The sequence below is a fragment of the Danio rerio genome, chromosome 10 (genome assembly GCF_049306965.1).
Source record: "Danio rerio strain Tuebingen ecotype United States chromosome 10, GRCz12tu, whole genome shotgun sequence".
NCBI lineage: Eukaryota > Metazoa > Chordata > Actinopteri > Cypriniformes > Danionidae > Danio > Danio rerio.
Genome location: NC_133185.1, coordinates 30,438,521 through 30,452,003, shown reverse-complemented (window position 1 = coordinate 30,452,003; position 13,483 = coordinate 30,438,521). Strand labels below are relative to the sequence as shown.

Sequence of the window (13,483 nt, the reverse complement as noted above, 5' to 3'; positions counted from 1 at the left end):
GAGTTTAAAGCATTTTCATAGTGCAAAAAGAAGTTTATTAAAGATTAATTTAATTACCTTGTAAAATATTATTTTACATTTGATCATACAATTTCTGTAACTGAATACTGTTACCATGCATTCACATGGGGCTTCAGCGTCAACGCTTGACCGAGGGCATGTTGGGGCCAATGAAACAATTCCACAATTGGCTGCTGTCTGCTGGGGTATTTGCATAAAGGGATTTGATTGGCTGACGCTTTAGTTGGCGCGTTAAAGTTGAGAAATCCCCAACTTCTGCAGCGAGCAACGCCACTGAAGCAGCGCCAACAGACCCACAATTCAGTTCGGCAACGCTTGACGTTCAATGTGAATGGGAAGCGTTGACGCTGACGCCACGTGTGAAAACTCTTCCCAGAAAACTATAAACTCAGCTTCTCATTTTCACTTATATATTTGCTCAAATTTGTTTATTTATGACTATAGTTTGTTATATATATATATATATATATATATATATATATGTGTGTGTGTGTGTGTGTGTGTGTGTGTGTGCGTGTGTGTGTGTGTGTATATGTATATATATATATATATATATATATATATATATATATATATATATATATATATATATATATGTATGTGTGTGTGTGTGTATATATATATATGTATGTGTGTGTGTGTGTGTGTGTGTGTGTGTGTGTTTATATATATATATATATATATATATATATATATATATATATATAAATCACGGCTATCAGCCAATCAGACTCAAGAACCAGACAGAACCGTTGTATAAATATATATTATTATTATTATTGTTTTTTTTTTTTTTTTTTTTGGTTACATAAATATACACATCAGAATTAAACACGCATATATATTGATTAAATAGAAACATTCAGATGCAATTAATCACAATTAATCAGTTGAAAGCTCTACACATACTCAAGCACATTCATTTGTCAAGGAATCACTTGTTAAATTAAGTAAATTCTACTTTTATGAAATGAAATTCCAAATCAACTTTCTGTAGATTTTTTTCAGTCTTAATTTGTGATCTCATAAGAGGGGCTTAAAGCTGCACAATCAAACTTTCCATCTCTTACAGTGCAGAAAAACATGAAGAGTCTATATATATCATGCAGGTTTTGCAGAGCTCTTAAAGCTAAATCTACACCAACTCTTATTGCCTTGCAGGATCTATTTGCTTTGGATCTTGAGCCGTACCGCTACAGTGGAGTCAACATGACTGCCTTCCGACTCCTGAATCTTGATGATTCGTATGTGGCTTCTGTGATCCAGAAGTGGTCTATGGAACGCCAGCTGGCACCCCCTAAACCTGAGAGCGGATTGATGAGCGGCATCATGACTGTGAGGATCAGCCTGCTGTCATGCTGTAGTCCATTTGAGTACAATATTTATAAAAATATAAATTTTTTTTAGAACTTCACTTATTGAAGTAATTTGTTTATGGCTGCTTAATCTGAACTTTTTTCAGTAATCATTCTTCTTAATTTTGAGACCTTTTTACATAGTGTTTTATTGGAAACAATACAATTTGGAAGTATTAGTATTCCTTTGCCTGGTTTAGATCTTAATTATTGGGTTCAAACTCAGTTTAAATCAACAAACTATATTTGTAACGACAGAACTTGCCACCTTAGTTGGCTAATGATGGTTTTCGGAAACTCACCCCAGGGCGATTCCGAGTCAGACCGGTTCCAAACACTGGCAGTGTAAATGCACAGTCACACTGATCAAAATCCTCATTCATGTAACTAAAACCAGTTCTTAACTTCTTCCATAAGACTTTTGTTCACAATTAGAATAACCAGGATTAAGTCTCACCGCTGTTGACTAATCTACCCTTCCTCCAGAAGGCACTGTAGATACTGCTAGCACACTCAGACTCATTAGACATGCATGAAGGGCTTAAAGCAGAAAGCATCGGGAGATTTATTCAAATCTATTTTTACCATCCAGGTCACATTCTAGCACTGAATAACATTCAGAAAAACATAAGGTGTGTGTGGCAGGGGACCAGAAAGGGGTTCGGTTCTCGGTTAAATTAAACCTAAATGGCATTACATAATGTATTGTGGATTGGTAAACGAAAACACCTTCTGTGTGTAATGCATTAATGTGGAATTTGGTTATACCAAGAGTATGTTTTGTGTGTAAAATCATCTTTTTTCCACAGACAGCGGCTGCGCTCATGTATGACGCAGTGTTCATGGTTGCTGTGGCGTCTCAGCGGGCCACACAGATGACAGTGAGCTCCCTGCAGTGCCACAGACACAAACCCTGGAGGTACGGCCCGCGCTTCATGAACTTGTTTAAGGAGGTGAGGATATTGTGCTTTATGTAGCAAAACACATTTGATTGATTTGATTTGCAGACTAGACTAGGAATAGTGATGTGGTGCTGACAGTTTATTTGTGTAGATATTAAATATTTTCACAGTTAATATCTTCATTGATTGCACTTGAATGTTAAACTACTTACTTTAAATGTACAATGGAAATCATAATTAAAGAACTACGCTTTCCTAAATTCTGAGGTCATGGCTTAGTCCTATATGAGGTCGTAAGGAGTTTTTAGGTATGTTTCATGAGTTACATATATTCAGAAGCACAGTATTAAAAAATTAGTGTAAATCTCACACTCCAAGGGAGGAGGTTTGAACCAGCGATAACCAATTAAACACAAAACTAATGTGTAGCAGCAGACTTCCAAGCTTGGGTTTGCCATGCAGTCTATCCATAGTTTGTTCATCTTTAAACTGGAGAAATACTAACCAAAAAGTGTGTAAAGAAGTCAGTGAAATGTGGAGGAGGAAGTGTCATGGTTTGGGGATGTTTGGAGCAAAAGTTTAGCCTCTTCTAGAGCTATATGGCAGAAACATCAAATGCATCAAGAGTTCACACTTAGCTGATGATTGATAATAAAGCTGGTTTGGCATGCTGTCCTGGGAGAGAGCCCTGAGGTTATAGGATCCTCGAGCCCTGGGCTCTCTCCTGTTAGCCGGATAAGAGGGGAGTTTGAGCTCAGATAGATCTCAGTGAACTCCCCTGACTTATTTCTGGCTAACTGACAGATATACAAATGGCTAAGGAGAGACATACGGTTTGCTAAGAGCTTGACTATAATGGCAATTTGGTATGTTCGATTTACCTGGATTGCGTGTTTTTTGGACTGTGAGAGAAAACCGGAGTCACCACACGAACATGGTGAGAGTGAGCAAACTCTGCAAAGAAATGTTGACTGTTTTTTAGTTGGGACTTTAACCAGAAACATTATTGCTGTGCGCCAACAGGGCTAATCACTGGGTCTGTATCCATTGACTTCCACATGAGGGGGAGTAGGGGAAACTCTGGTTGTTTATAGTGAGTTAGGAATTATCTGATTGATAAATCATTGGTAAGCTAATGCGGGACCAGCCGTGAGCAATCATAACCATGTGATTCTCTTGAAATTAGTTTATAAATAAACTCCACTTATCAAAAGCTTCTTTAGCAACATGCAGTTCCTTCCCTGTGTTCATCATGCAACCAGCCAGCAATTTTCGTGCAAGAAAATAAACATGTGTCACAGAGCAAAATGGGTAAGGCAGTTTCTTAAACCTGAAAACATTGACATAACGAAAAAGCAGCCCAAAGTACCGACCTAAACCTGATTGAAAATTTCAGAAAAATCCTTGGCGACAAAGTTATAGTTAAGAAACAGTCAGCTAACTGTGAAAGAGACTGAAGAAGAGCAGATCAAGACCACAAGAGAGCAGTGTAAGAGATTAGTGAGGTCCTGTGGTCTTTTATTTTTTTGACTACTATAACCTTTAGACATTTTAGCTGAAAACCTCTTTGTGCCACAATCATTGCTCCTCTCAAATTTTAAACACACAAGTTTTTACACAAAATAAAAGGCTTTTGATTTGATGAATATTACATATTACTAGGGCCAGATGGAATCTGTCAACGTTTTTTGCTATTTCTGCTGAGAATTTTGGTAAAAGTCTGCGGATTTCTGCAGAATTATTTTAAGAGTATCATAACTAAAACCTTAAAATATGAAATAAAAAATTAGATCTTTTTAACTTTTATTTAATGTTTAAAATGCAAATCCAATTAGATTCACTTTATTTGGTAAATAATGCAAGTTTGTCATATATCTAGTAAAAGACAGAAAATATTACTGTACAAACTGCATTGTACATAAATCAGATGAACATTTTCACATGAGTCAATAATATTACTGAAATTAATTAAAAAAACTGAATAAATTTATAATTACATACATTTACTCAAGTAAATAAACAGAATAATGATCGGCTAAAAATCTGAGAAAATCTGTGGAAAATCTGCGGAATTCTGCACGCGCAGATTCCGGGTGGGCCTACATATTACTGTTTGATTATTACATTATTACAACAATTAAATACAAATAAAGTGTTCAAAAAAGGTTCAATAAATTTGATCTCTGCTGTAAATTCTGTCATCTTTTAGAATGCTGCTTCACATGTTGGAAAATGTATCAAACACTTTTAGACTTCAACACTTTAGATGTTTTCTTCTGATTTTGACCCGTAGGTTACATAAAAATATATTTGTAGATGAAATACATGGATTCTACTACCACTCCGTTTTGATCTTTTTAAGTTCCAGATCACTGTTGGATGCTATCATTGCTTTCGAACTGAGGGGTCATAACACTTCTCCTTCATGTCGGAGTGTGGGGTTGCTTGTTCATCCACTCTGACAACACAAAATGGGATGCCCATGAGAGCTCAAAATGGGTGTCTAAGGGAACAAAAAGTTTGTTCCGAGTAGTATTTTCAACATCATTTTTAGATATGCTTTCAGTTCCACTTGCATAGTGTCTCAGCAGTCTGAGTGTTGCAAGCTTTAGAAAAGCTTCATGGCTGTTTTAAATGAAAAGTGCCAAAGTGCATTAGAGAAGGGGCACCACGGCGTGGCTTAGCTTAGTGGTGCAGAGGGTGAATTTATTTGCATGCTTGAGTTTGCCATGTGTATTTGAACTGGAACCCTGCACACAGTTTGCACCATGATCACAGGGTGCCAATAGTAGACAACAAAAAGGTACAAGACTTAAAGCTGCTATTAGCTTTTCTTTTTTTTTTTTTTAGGAACGCTTCTGTGAAAGCACTAAACTCATCAAAACAGGAACAATAGAAAATAATCTCTGTGTATTAGCCTGTGCAAGGACTTGGCAAAACCTCACATGTCAGTCATTTGTTGCATTTTGTCAATATGCTGAAACCGTGCATCTGGAAATGTATGGAGCTTAGGCGCTGAAATGTGGAATTGGCACTGAATTACCTCAACCTGGAGGAAACCCCCACTAACACGGGGAGAACATGCAAACTCCACACTGAATTGACAACTGACCCAGCTGGGAATCAAACCAGCAACCTTTTTACTGTGAGGCAACAGTGCTAACCACTGAGCCACCATGTCCTCCCAGATCTTAGTTTCCTCACAATTAACAATCCACAAAATTGCAGGTACACTCAACTATCATTCAGTTTTAAAAGGCCAAGCCCACGGAGAAGAGGGTAATAATGCTGTAGGCTTTAAAGACAGACAGTTTTAACAAAATCTCTGATGGGACTATCTCTGATGTGACTAAGCTGAAGGACAATTAATGAATAAAACTGAGATCCTAATAATGGGTACTGAATTAACTATCTGACTATCAACAATTCTGTTTGCTCTTCTTTCATTCAGATTAATGGGAAAGGTCACCCAAAGTTTGCGTTTCTTTCTTTTTCTAAAGACAAGAGAAGATATTGTGAAATCTGTAGCCATTGATTTTCATAGTATTTTTTCTACTATGCAAGTAAATGGTTGCAGGTTTTCGATTTTATTCAAAATTTCTTCTTTTGTGTTCAAAAGAAGACAGAAACTCAAAGTTTTATAACCACTTGAGAGTGAGTTAATTTATATTTATGGGTAAACTATCTTTTTAAAAGGCTGGATGCGGTCAGAGTAGTATCATCTGTGAAGTATTAATCATCTTTCACTGTCTCTTACAGTTAATAGTACAAGCTGTTCCAGTACATTCGCCAGTTACATCTCGTACTTGTCTCGTCTTGCCTTTTCCTTTCTCAGTGGTGTATCACAAAAGTTTCTTCATAAACTTCAAATGATTAAATACCAGATTCAATTTTACTTATCACTTGTAAAGCTATTCATAACCTGGTACCATCTCTGCAATCTTCTTCAGGTTTTGTTTAATACATAGTTGAAGTCAAAATTATTAGACCTCCTGTGAAAATGTTATTCCTTTTAATAATACTTATTTCTTTTGGGGAAAGTTATATATTTTTAGTTTGACTTGAATAAAATCGGTTTTACATTTTTTTTTAACAATTTAAAGGTGAATATTATTAGCCGGTTAAGATATATTTTCTTCGATAGTCTACAGAACAAACCACTGTTTTCCAATAAATTTCTTAACATTCCTAACTTGCCTAGTAAAAATAATAACCTAGTTAAGCCTTTAAGGCACTTCAAGTTAAGTACTATTATCTTGCAAAATAAGTATAAACATATTATTTACTGTCACCATTGTCAAACCAAAGAAATTAGTTTAGTGAAATTAGTTAATAAAATTATTATGTCTAGAAGTCTCGAAAACTTTCTCCAATAAACAAAATTTCTAAAAGATTTGTAAAAGATTTAGGAGGGCTAATATTTTTGACTTCAAGTGAATGTAGGTGAGCAAACATGAGCACTTCCAGAAATGAATTTCGCATTTTGGGCCCTTTCGTTTAATTTGTTGCTATTTTCAGACCAGGGCAACCCTAATTTTCACTTTTTGCGCCACGTTGTTTAAATAGCAAATTCATTTGCGCCACTTTGTGGACTCATGGGTGTGCCGGTCTATAAAGGAGGTGTGTTAAGGTGCATCGTTGGCGTATTGCCATTTTGAGAAACTGAAATAGATTGCACCCTTGACCAACTGAAAGCTGGTTTAAAGTCCAGCGCAGTGTTAGTCATGTGCCTATGCAGGTTCAAACGCTAAATCAAACAGAATGTACATCAGTACACAAATATCTTCACATATAAAATAAAAATAAAGGATTAACATGTTACAAAAAAATTATTTTCTACATAAATATAAAAAACACTGCCTCCATGCCTTCTTCATGTTCGAGGGGCTATTTTAAGGTTTGTTTATTTATGACGATTTGCATTTTTGTGTATTTTGTTATTATTAGTAGTAGTATTTATATGCTTATTTATATTAGTTTTAATAAAAACAAGTTTCGATTTGTGAGGTTTTGGAGACAAATGCTTCAGCATATGGGGCATAAATGCAGGATGTGTGTTTGGATATAACTCAGTTTTTTTGACTCACTTCTTTGCAGTTAACAAACAAAATTTGATATGTAAGCTAATGGATGTCTTCAGTGGAGTGTGTACAACACCATTTCCATATCCACTAAAGTAAAGAGTAAAAGTAAAGAGGCCGAATGGAGGAGGCTCATTCTTTACCCTTGCACAGATAAACTGTTTTCTCGCTAGTGAAGCTTTCCGTTTTTCCAGTCAGTTTTTCCACTTACAAAGTCCGCCATGTAAGTAGCAAATGGGCCATGGCGTGACTCAACTGACTCCTAAAGGGAATGAGAGATCAGACTCTGATTGGTTTAATGCACGGTATGCTCAAAACACACCCATAACTTATTAAGAGAATAAGCACAACCCTGTTAGACCATGGGCCGCGGCGCAGAGTGTATTGTTCCATTCTTAAAATAGTGTATTTGGACACGTCCTTAATGATTTTGCGCCATGCACTTTAGACTTTGTGCCTAGATTGTTAAAATAGAGACCTCTGTTAGCATCATGAAATGAAACCACAAACATGTAACTGCTGTTATTAAACAGGTTTTCAGAATAATTTTTGCTTTCATAAAGAATATGCAACTCCAGCCTCAAACCTGTGGGTTGAACCAGTGTTGCTGTTGTCAGCAGGAACAGGATGCTCAATTAGACAGAACTGCTTTAAAATGGCACAGAGCCACAGTGTTTACACTTTTTGAGGGAAATGAACCTTTAAAAGGCATGTCTCATTTCCGCATGGCAAGCCGGGAATGGAGAGAAAATACAGAGCATCTGAAAAATGATGCACTTCGACTTCAAGTGTGTGTAAGTGTCTAATTAGGCTTGTTCTGAGTTGAGCGAGCTCGGAGTTAGTTTCTATACATGCCAACACAGAGGCACGACACTAATGAGTCCAGATGCTCTATTTTAACGACCCATAAACTCTGTATTACAACACCATTAAAGCAATAAAACACTATGCTGTTGCTCTCTAGCACAGACACCAAGCTAGAAAATGCCTAATGTGTGAAATGTTGTCGATTGCAAAATTACCATGCTGTAGCCATTGAAATTCTTCATTTTTACTGCAACAAAACAGGAGTGTTTTAAAAAGATTGCCAGAATGAAAAAAAGCCCTCTTCATTTCGTTTACTTGTGTTCTTGCTTGTCCTGTCTATTTAAGTCATTTTCACTCACTTAAGTACTATAATGTGAATTTCAGCGCCGCTAATCAACCTTGACAGCAGGCTGAACGAGTATAAATGTAGTATTTGTTTATGTCGACCCGCTGGGCAGGAGATGCTGATCAGTGCTGTTTTGCTTCGGCTTTTATGAGGAAATAACCTACAGAATGGGTCATGTGCCATATAATTTCAAATTATGCGGCTCCTGTACTGTAGCAGGAGAAGGGGAGAAATGTTTTTACACTTCATTTAAGAAGCACTGATTTTATTACAGTGCATATGATTTCTGCCGAAAGGGCATTGCATGTGAGACTCACAGCTGTAGTTACACGTGTAGTGGAGGTTTTTGATGGTGTTTTTCCCTGTTTGGGTGAAAATTGTAGGGAAGAAGTGAAACATAAGTATCATGATGTTACTTTTGGCACCTATTGGCACATATTTAGGTTACCCCATTCTGCATTTCAAAACCTGTTAGGGATTTAAATTGTCATCATTAAATTATCTACAGAAGAGAAGTTTTGTAAGCTGTTTGGATAAAACTGTGTGTAGGTATAGTGTGTCGACAGTCATATTGGAGTGATAGAAACACAACAAGTGTCTTTTTTTATTTCCTGACGTTAAAATAGACTTTAAAAATTCCTCCCATTTTGAGGCCCACCGCAACGTGACATAGGAGTGAGGTTTCCCCACCCACCAATTGATTGAAAGAAAGGTTTTAAAACATGTCTCTGTAGTAACATGTATAATCATATCAAAAATACAGGACTTGTGCTAGCAAAGCAACTGTTGAGCTCCCTGTGATCATCAATTATCAACAAATGTGATTTAAGAATTAATTTTACAAATTGAAAACATTTTTAAATGGGTGCATGTTTGTAATAAAGACAGTAAAATTGCTGTAATTTGTCACCACAGCCACACAGTGTCAGTAAAATTTTATAAGCAGACGCTTCTATTCCGGCTTGTTACTTAACGGATATCCATACAGTGGTGGATATTAACGTGTATCCTGTTACATTTGTTGTGCAAAAATAGTGCAAAGCTTAACGTGTATGTGCACGCGAGCGAACTGTTAATTGAGCAACATTGTTAATTGATTAACTCATCATTGCAGAAAGGCTTAAATTAAATCCACAACAAATATTACAAATAACCATTGGGAAAGTTCTTTATGTAGTTAGGGAGATCTGCTTCATTCTTTTCAGTCACAGTGCTGTTTATCTACAGGAACACACGTCAGATCGGTGGGCGGGAACCAGCGGGAACCAGCTCATTCGCATTAAAGGCACCGGCAACAAAAACAGCTACAATGTTATAACAGCTCAAATTTCCCAGATTTAAAAAGGTATAATAAATGATCTGATTAGTGTTTTGAGCTGAAACTTTACAGAAACATTCTGGAGACACAAAAGATTTATATTAAATCTTGAAAAAGGGTTTAAATAGGTGCCCTTTAAGTGTTGCAATAATCAAGTGGCAAAATAGTTTTACTTTAAAGTTACACTGATAATTTATTATAGTCATTAAAAAGTCCTAAACCCAGTGTTTTCCATTAAAAAACACATTTAATTTTCTTTTTAAACACTCAATTTTTTATGTTTAAAAATAGTATAATTTGTATTAATTAATAGGAATTATAAAAATAATGACCGTTTTAATAAGCAAAATCTACAACATTTAGTGTTTCGAATATAATTTTATTCCATTTTTACCCACATAAAAAAGTGGTTAGTTGATCAGTGGTTTAGAAAATAGTGCACACTCCTAAATATTTATTATTGATTTTATGTCATTTATTTTTATCCTAAAATCCTAAACCACCCTTTCCATGATTAAAAAGCCCTAAACAATAATAATTACATTGAATTATGATTCATTCATTCATTCATTTTCTTGTCAGCTTAGTCCCTTGATTAATCTGGGGTCGCCACAGCGGAATGAACCGCCAACTTATCCAGCACGTTTTTATGCAGCGGATGCCCTTCCAGCCGCAAACCATCTCTGGGAAACATACACACACACACACACACACACTCATACACTCATACACTATAGACAATTTAGCCTGCCAAATTCACCTGTACCGCATGTCTTTGGACTGTGGGGGGAACCGGAGCACCCAGAGGAAACACACGCGAACGCAGGGAGAACATGCAAACTCCACACAGAAACGCCAACTGAGCCGAGGATCGAACCAGCAACCTAGCGACCTTCATGCTGTGAGGCAGCAGCACTACCATTGCCTCGCCCATTGAATTATAATAACAAATGCAATAGATTTGAAAAACATATACTGTATGGATTATTCCCCGTAGTGTGTTGCGGCTGGAAGTGTCACGTTCAGTTGGTGGGGAAAGGAGAGAGGACTCAAGTGCAGGGAAAATGGGTTTTTATTTATAATAAAATAAAATAAAAAGCAAAACAAACTACCAAGAGGGGCGAGACATTAACAAAATAAATAAACAAACAAACTTGACAACAGGACAAGGAGTTAAACAATGACACTCACACATGCAACATGTATGTTCCGATCCCAATGCCAACCAAAAATGACTAGACTGGAGCTTTGGGAACGAAACACCATGCCACCAACAAAACAACAAACACACAAGGACAACAGCACGCATCTAGAGCACACCCGGACCTCACATAAATGAATGCATATATAAATAAAAAAATATTACTTGTAATTAAATTTTATTTAAAATATTTTTAGCCAGTAACAAATAAAGCTAATTATGATAAATGCAATTTAAAAACAATAAACATAAATAAATTACATTTTAATGAAATAATTCCAGGATTCATTAGTGCTCCAATCTTGATTATATTAATTGTATGCAAATCTTTTTTCCCTCATTTTTTTAAATAAATAATAATATTCATTTTTATGTCAAGCTTAATGCTGAAAACATTTCTTCTCCACCGCCAGAAAGCAGAGACATTTATAGGAACTGGTCAGTTGGTCATTTTTAGCCACCACTGCATTTCAGTGGATATGACAGTATATCAACGCTAACAGACCAGTATTCCACCCACAAGGCTTGATCTTGTAGAGATGCTGAAAGTCCCATACAGGGATGTTTTATCTAAGAAGTGCTGGTGTTGGCTTGTGGATGAATGTGTATCGATAACCCATAAGGTTATGATTTCAAACCCCACAAGAGCTTATCCATGATCTCCTTCTGTTTTGGCCTAGAGCAAAGTCACCTGCGTTGCTCCAGGGGTCAACTCAATGACACATCAGTCAATTTCCAATGTCATTTTTATAAAACCAAAAGCATTTTAAAAAGATAAAAAGTGGCATTAGGATGCAATGCAGCACTCGTCTCCAGCGGCTCCATTATTTCAGCTTCCTACAAAGGTGGAAATAGTTCACTTGGAGGTCAGTATGAAGTCTGCAGGTGTTCTGGGAAATAGTGAGCTGTATCCACCTGAGCAGGGCTGGTGACGTGTTGAAGGCCAGCCGTTGCCTCTTATTTTGAGACGTGCTCAGAGAAACGCTGCAACCTTGAGAACACAAGTGTTTTTTCCTGATCTTCCAGCCACTTATCAAAGGTAGAGAGGGCTCCAACAGGGCTATTACTCTTCCTTAGTTGCCTCTGCTGATTGAATTCTGGGATTGTTTTCTCTCGTTTCTGGTACAACAAAAGCTGGGGGAAATGAAATGACGGTACACTAGCTTAATGTTTTAGGTGTTTTAGGGGGAAACAATAAACAGTGAGGCCTGACTACAGTATAGGATGTTGGGAAGAGTGCTTGACAATAATTCAGAAAATGTTGCTTTTGATTTTTATTCAACCATGAATGTGTTTGCATTGTATTCTGTGTGGATTATACAGTATGTTTAACTTTTCATTATTTTAGTTGGTTATTAGAGGTAACATTATATTGACTCAGGGTTTCCTTGCTTATTAAAAGTACTTGAATTTTAGATTTATGGATTCAAGGCCTGGAAAGTACTTAAAATCAAACAAAAGTCCTTGAAAGGGTTTGAATTAAATTTGAAATCATTTTTTATGGTGTTATTTCAACAATTTTACTGCACTGCTGTCAAAAACAATATGAAAAACCCTGTTTATTAACAAAATATATTTTATGGTAAAGTCAATGCAAGTCCAATAAATATTCAGACTATTCACTTATTAAGTGTGATGTCACGCGAAGCAACTTCCAGGTCCAAGCGCCATATCAAACTGTATGGGGAGACTCAACAAATGATAATAATAAACGTTTACAAACTAATTTAATTTAATTTAATTCGAAAATCACTATCGCTATATATATATATATATATATATATATATATATATATATATATATATATATATATATATATATATATATATATATATATATATATATTTGAAGTCAGAATTATTAGCCCCCCTTTTAATTATTTCTTCTTTTTTAAATATTTCCCAAATGATGTTTAACAGAGCAAAGAAATTTTCAAAGTTTGTCTGATAATATTTTTTTCTTCTGGAGAAAGTCTTATTTGTTTTAATTTAAATTATTTCGGCTAAAATAAAAGCATTTTTTAATTTTTAAAAAATATTTTTAAGGTCAAAACTATTAGCCCCTTTAAGCTATATTTTTGTTTAATAGTCTACAGAACAAACCATCATTATACAATAACTTGCCTAATTACCCTAACCAGCCTAGTTAAACTAATGAACCTAGTGAAGCCTTTAAATATCACTTTAAGCTGTATAGAAGTGTCTTAAAAAAATATCTAGTAAAATATTATTTACTGTCATCATGGCAAATATAAAATAAACCAGTTATTAGAAATTAGTTATTAAAACTATTATGTTAGAAATGTGTTGAAAAAAAAAATTCTGTTAAAAATAAAAATAAACAGGGGGCTAATAATTCTGACGGCCAGAAAGTGATACATTTTTCCTAAATTGTTAAAATATTGGTGCCTGTGATGCAGCAAGTCCAGAGACTGTTGTGTTCTCCATGATT

General features: G+C 35.6%; 1 protein-coding gene across 19 annotated transcripts in view; it reads left to right on the top strand.

Annotated features, from left to right (window-relative positions):
• The window catches only part of grik1a (glutamate receptor, ionotropic, kainate 1a), a 105,685-nt gene that overhangs the window by 49,726 nt on the left and 42,476 nt on the right, over positions 1–13,483 (top strand). For all 19 annotated transcript variants that reach the window (XM_073914784.1, XM_073914779.1, XM_073914781.1 and 16 more), the window contains exons 6-7: positions 1,183–1,356; positions 2,186–2,329. In XM_073914784.1, the coding sequence (XP_073770885.1) occupies positions 1,183–1,356; positions 2,186–2,329 (318 nt within the window). The remainder of the gene's footprint in view (positions 1–1,182; positions 1,357–2,185; positions 2,330–13,483) is intronic.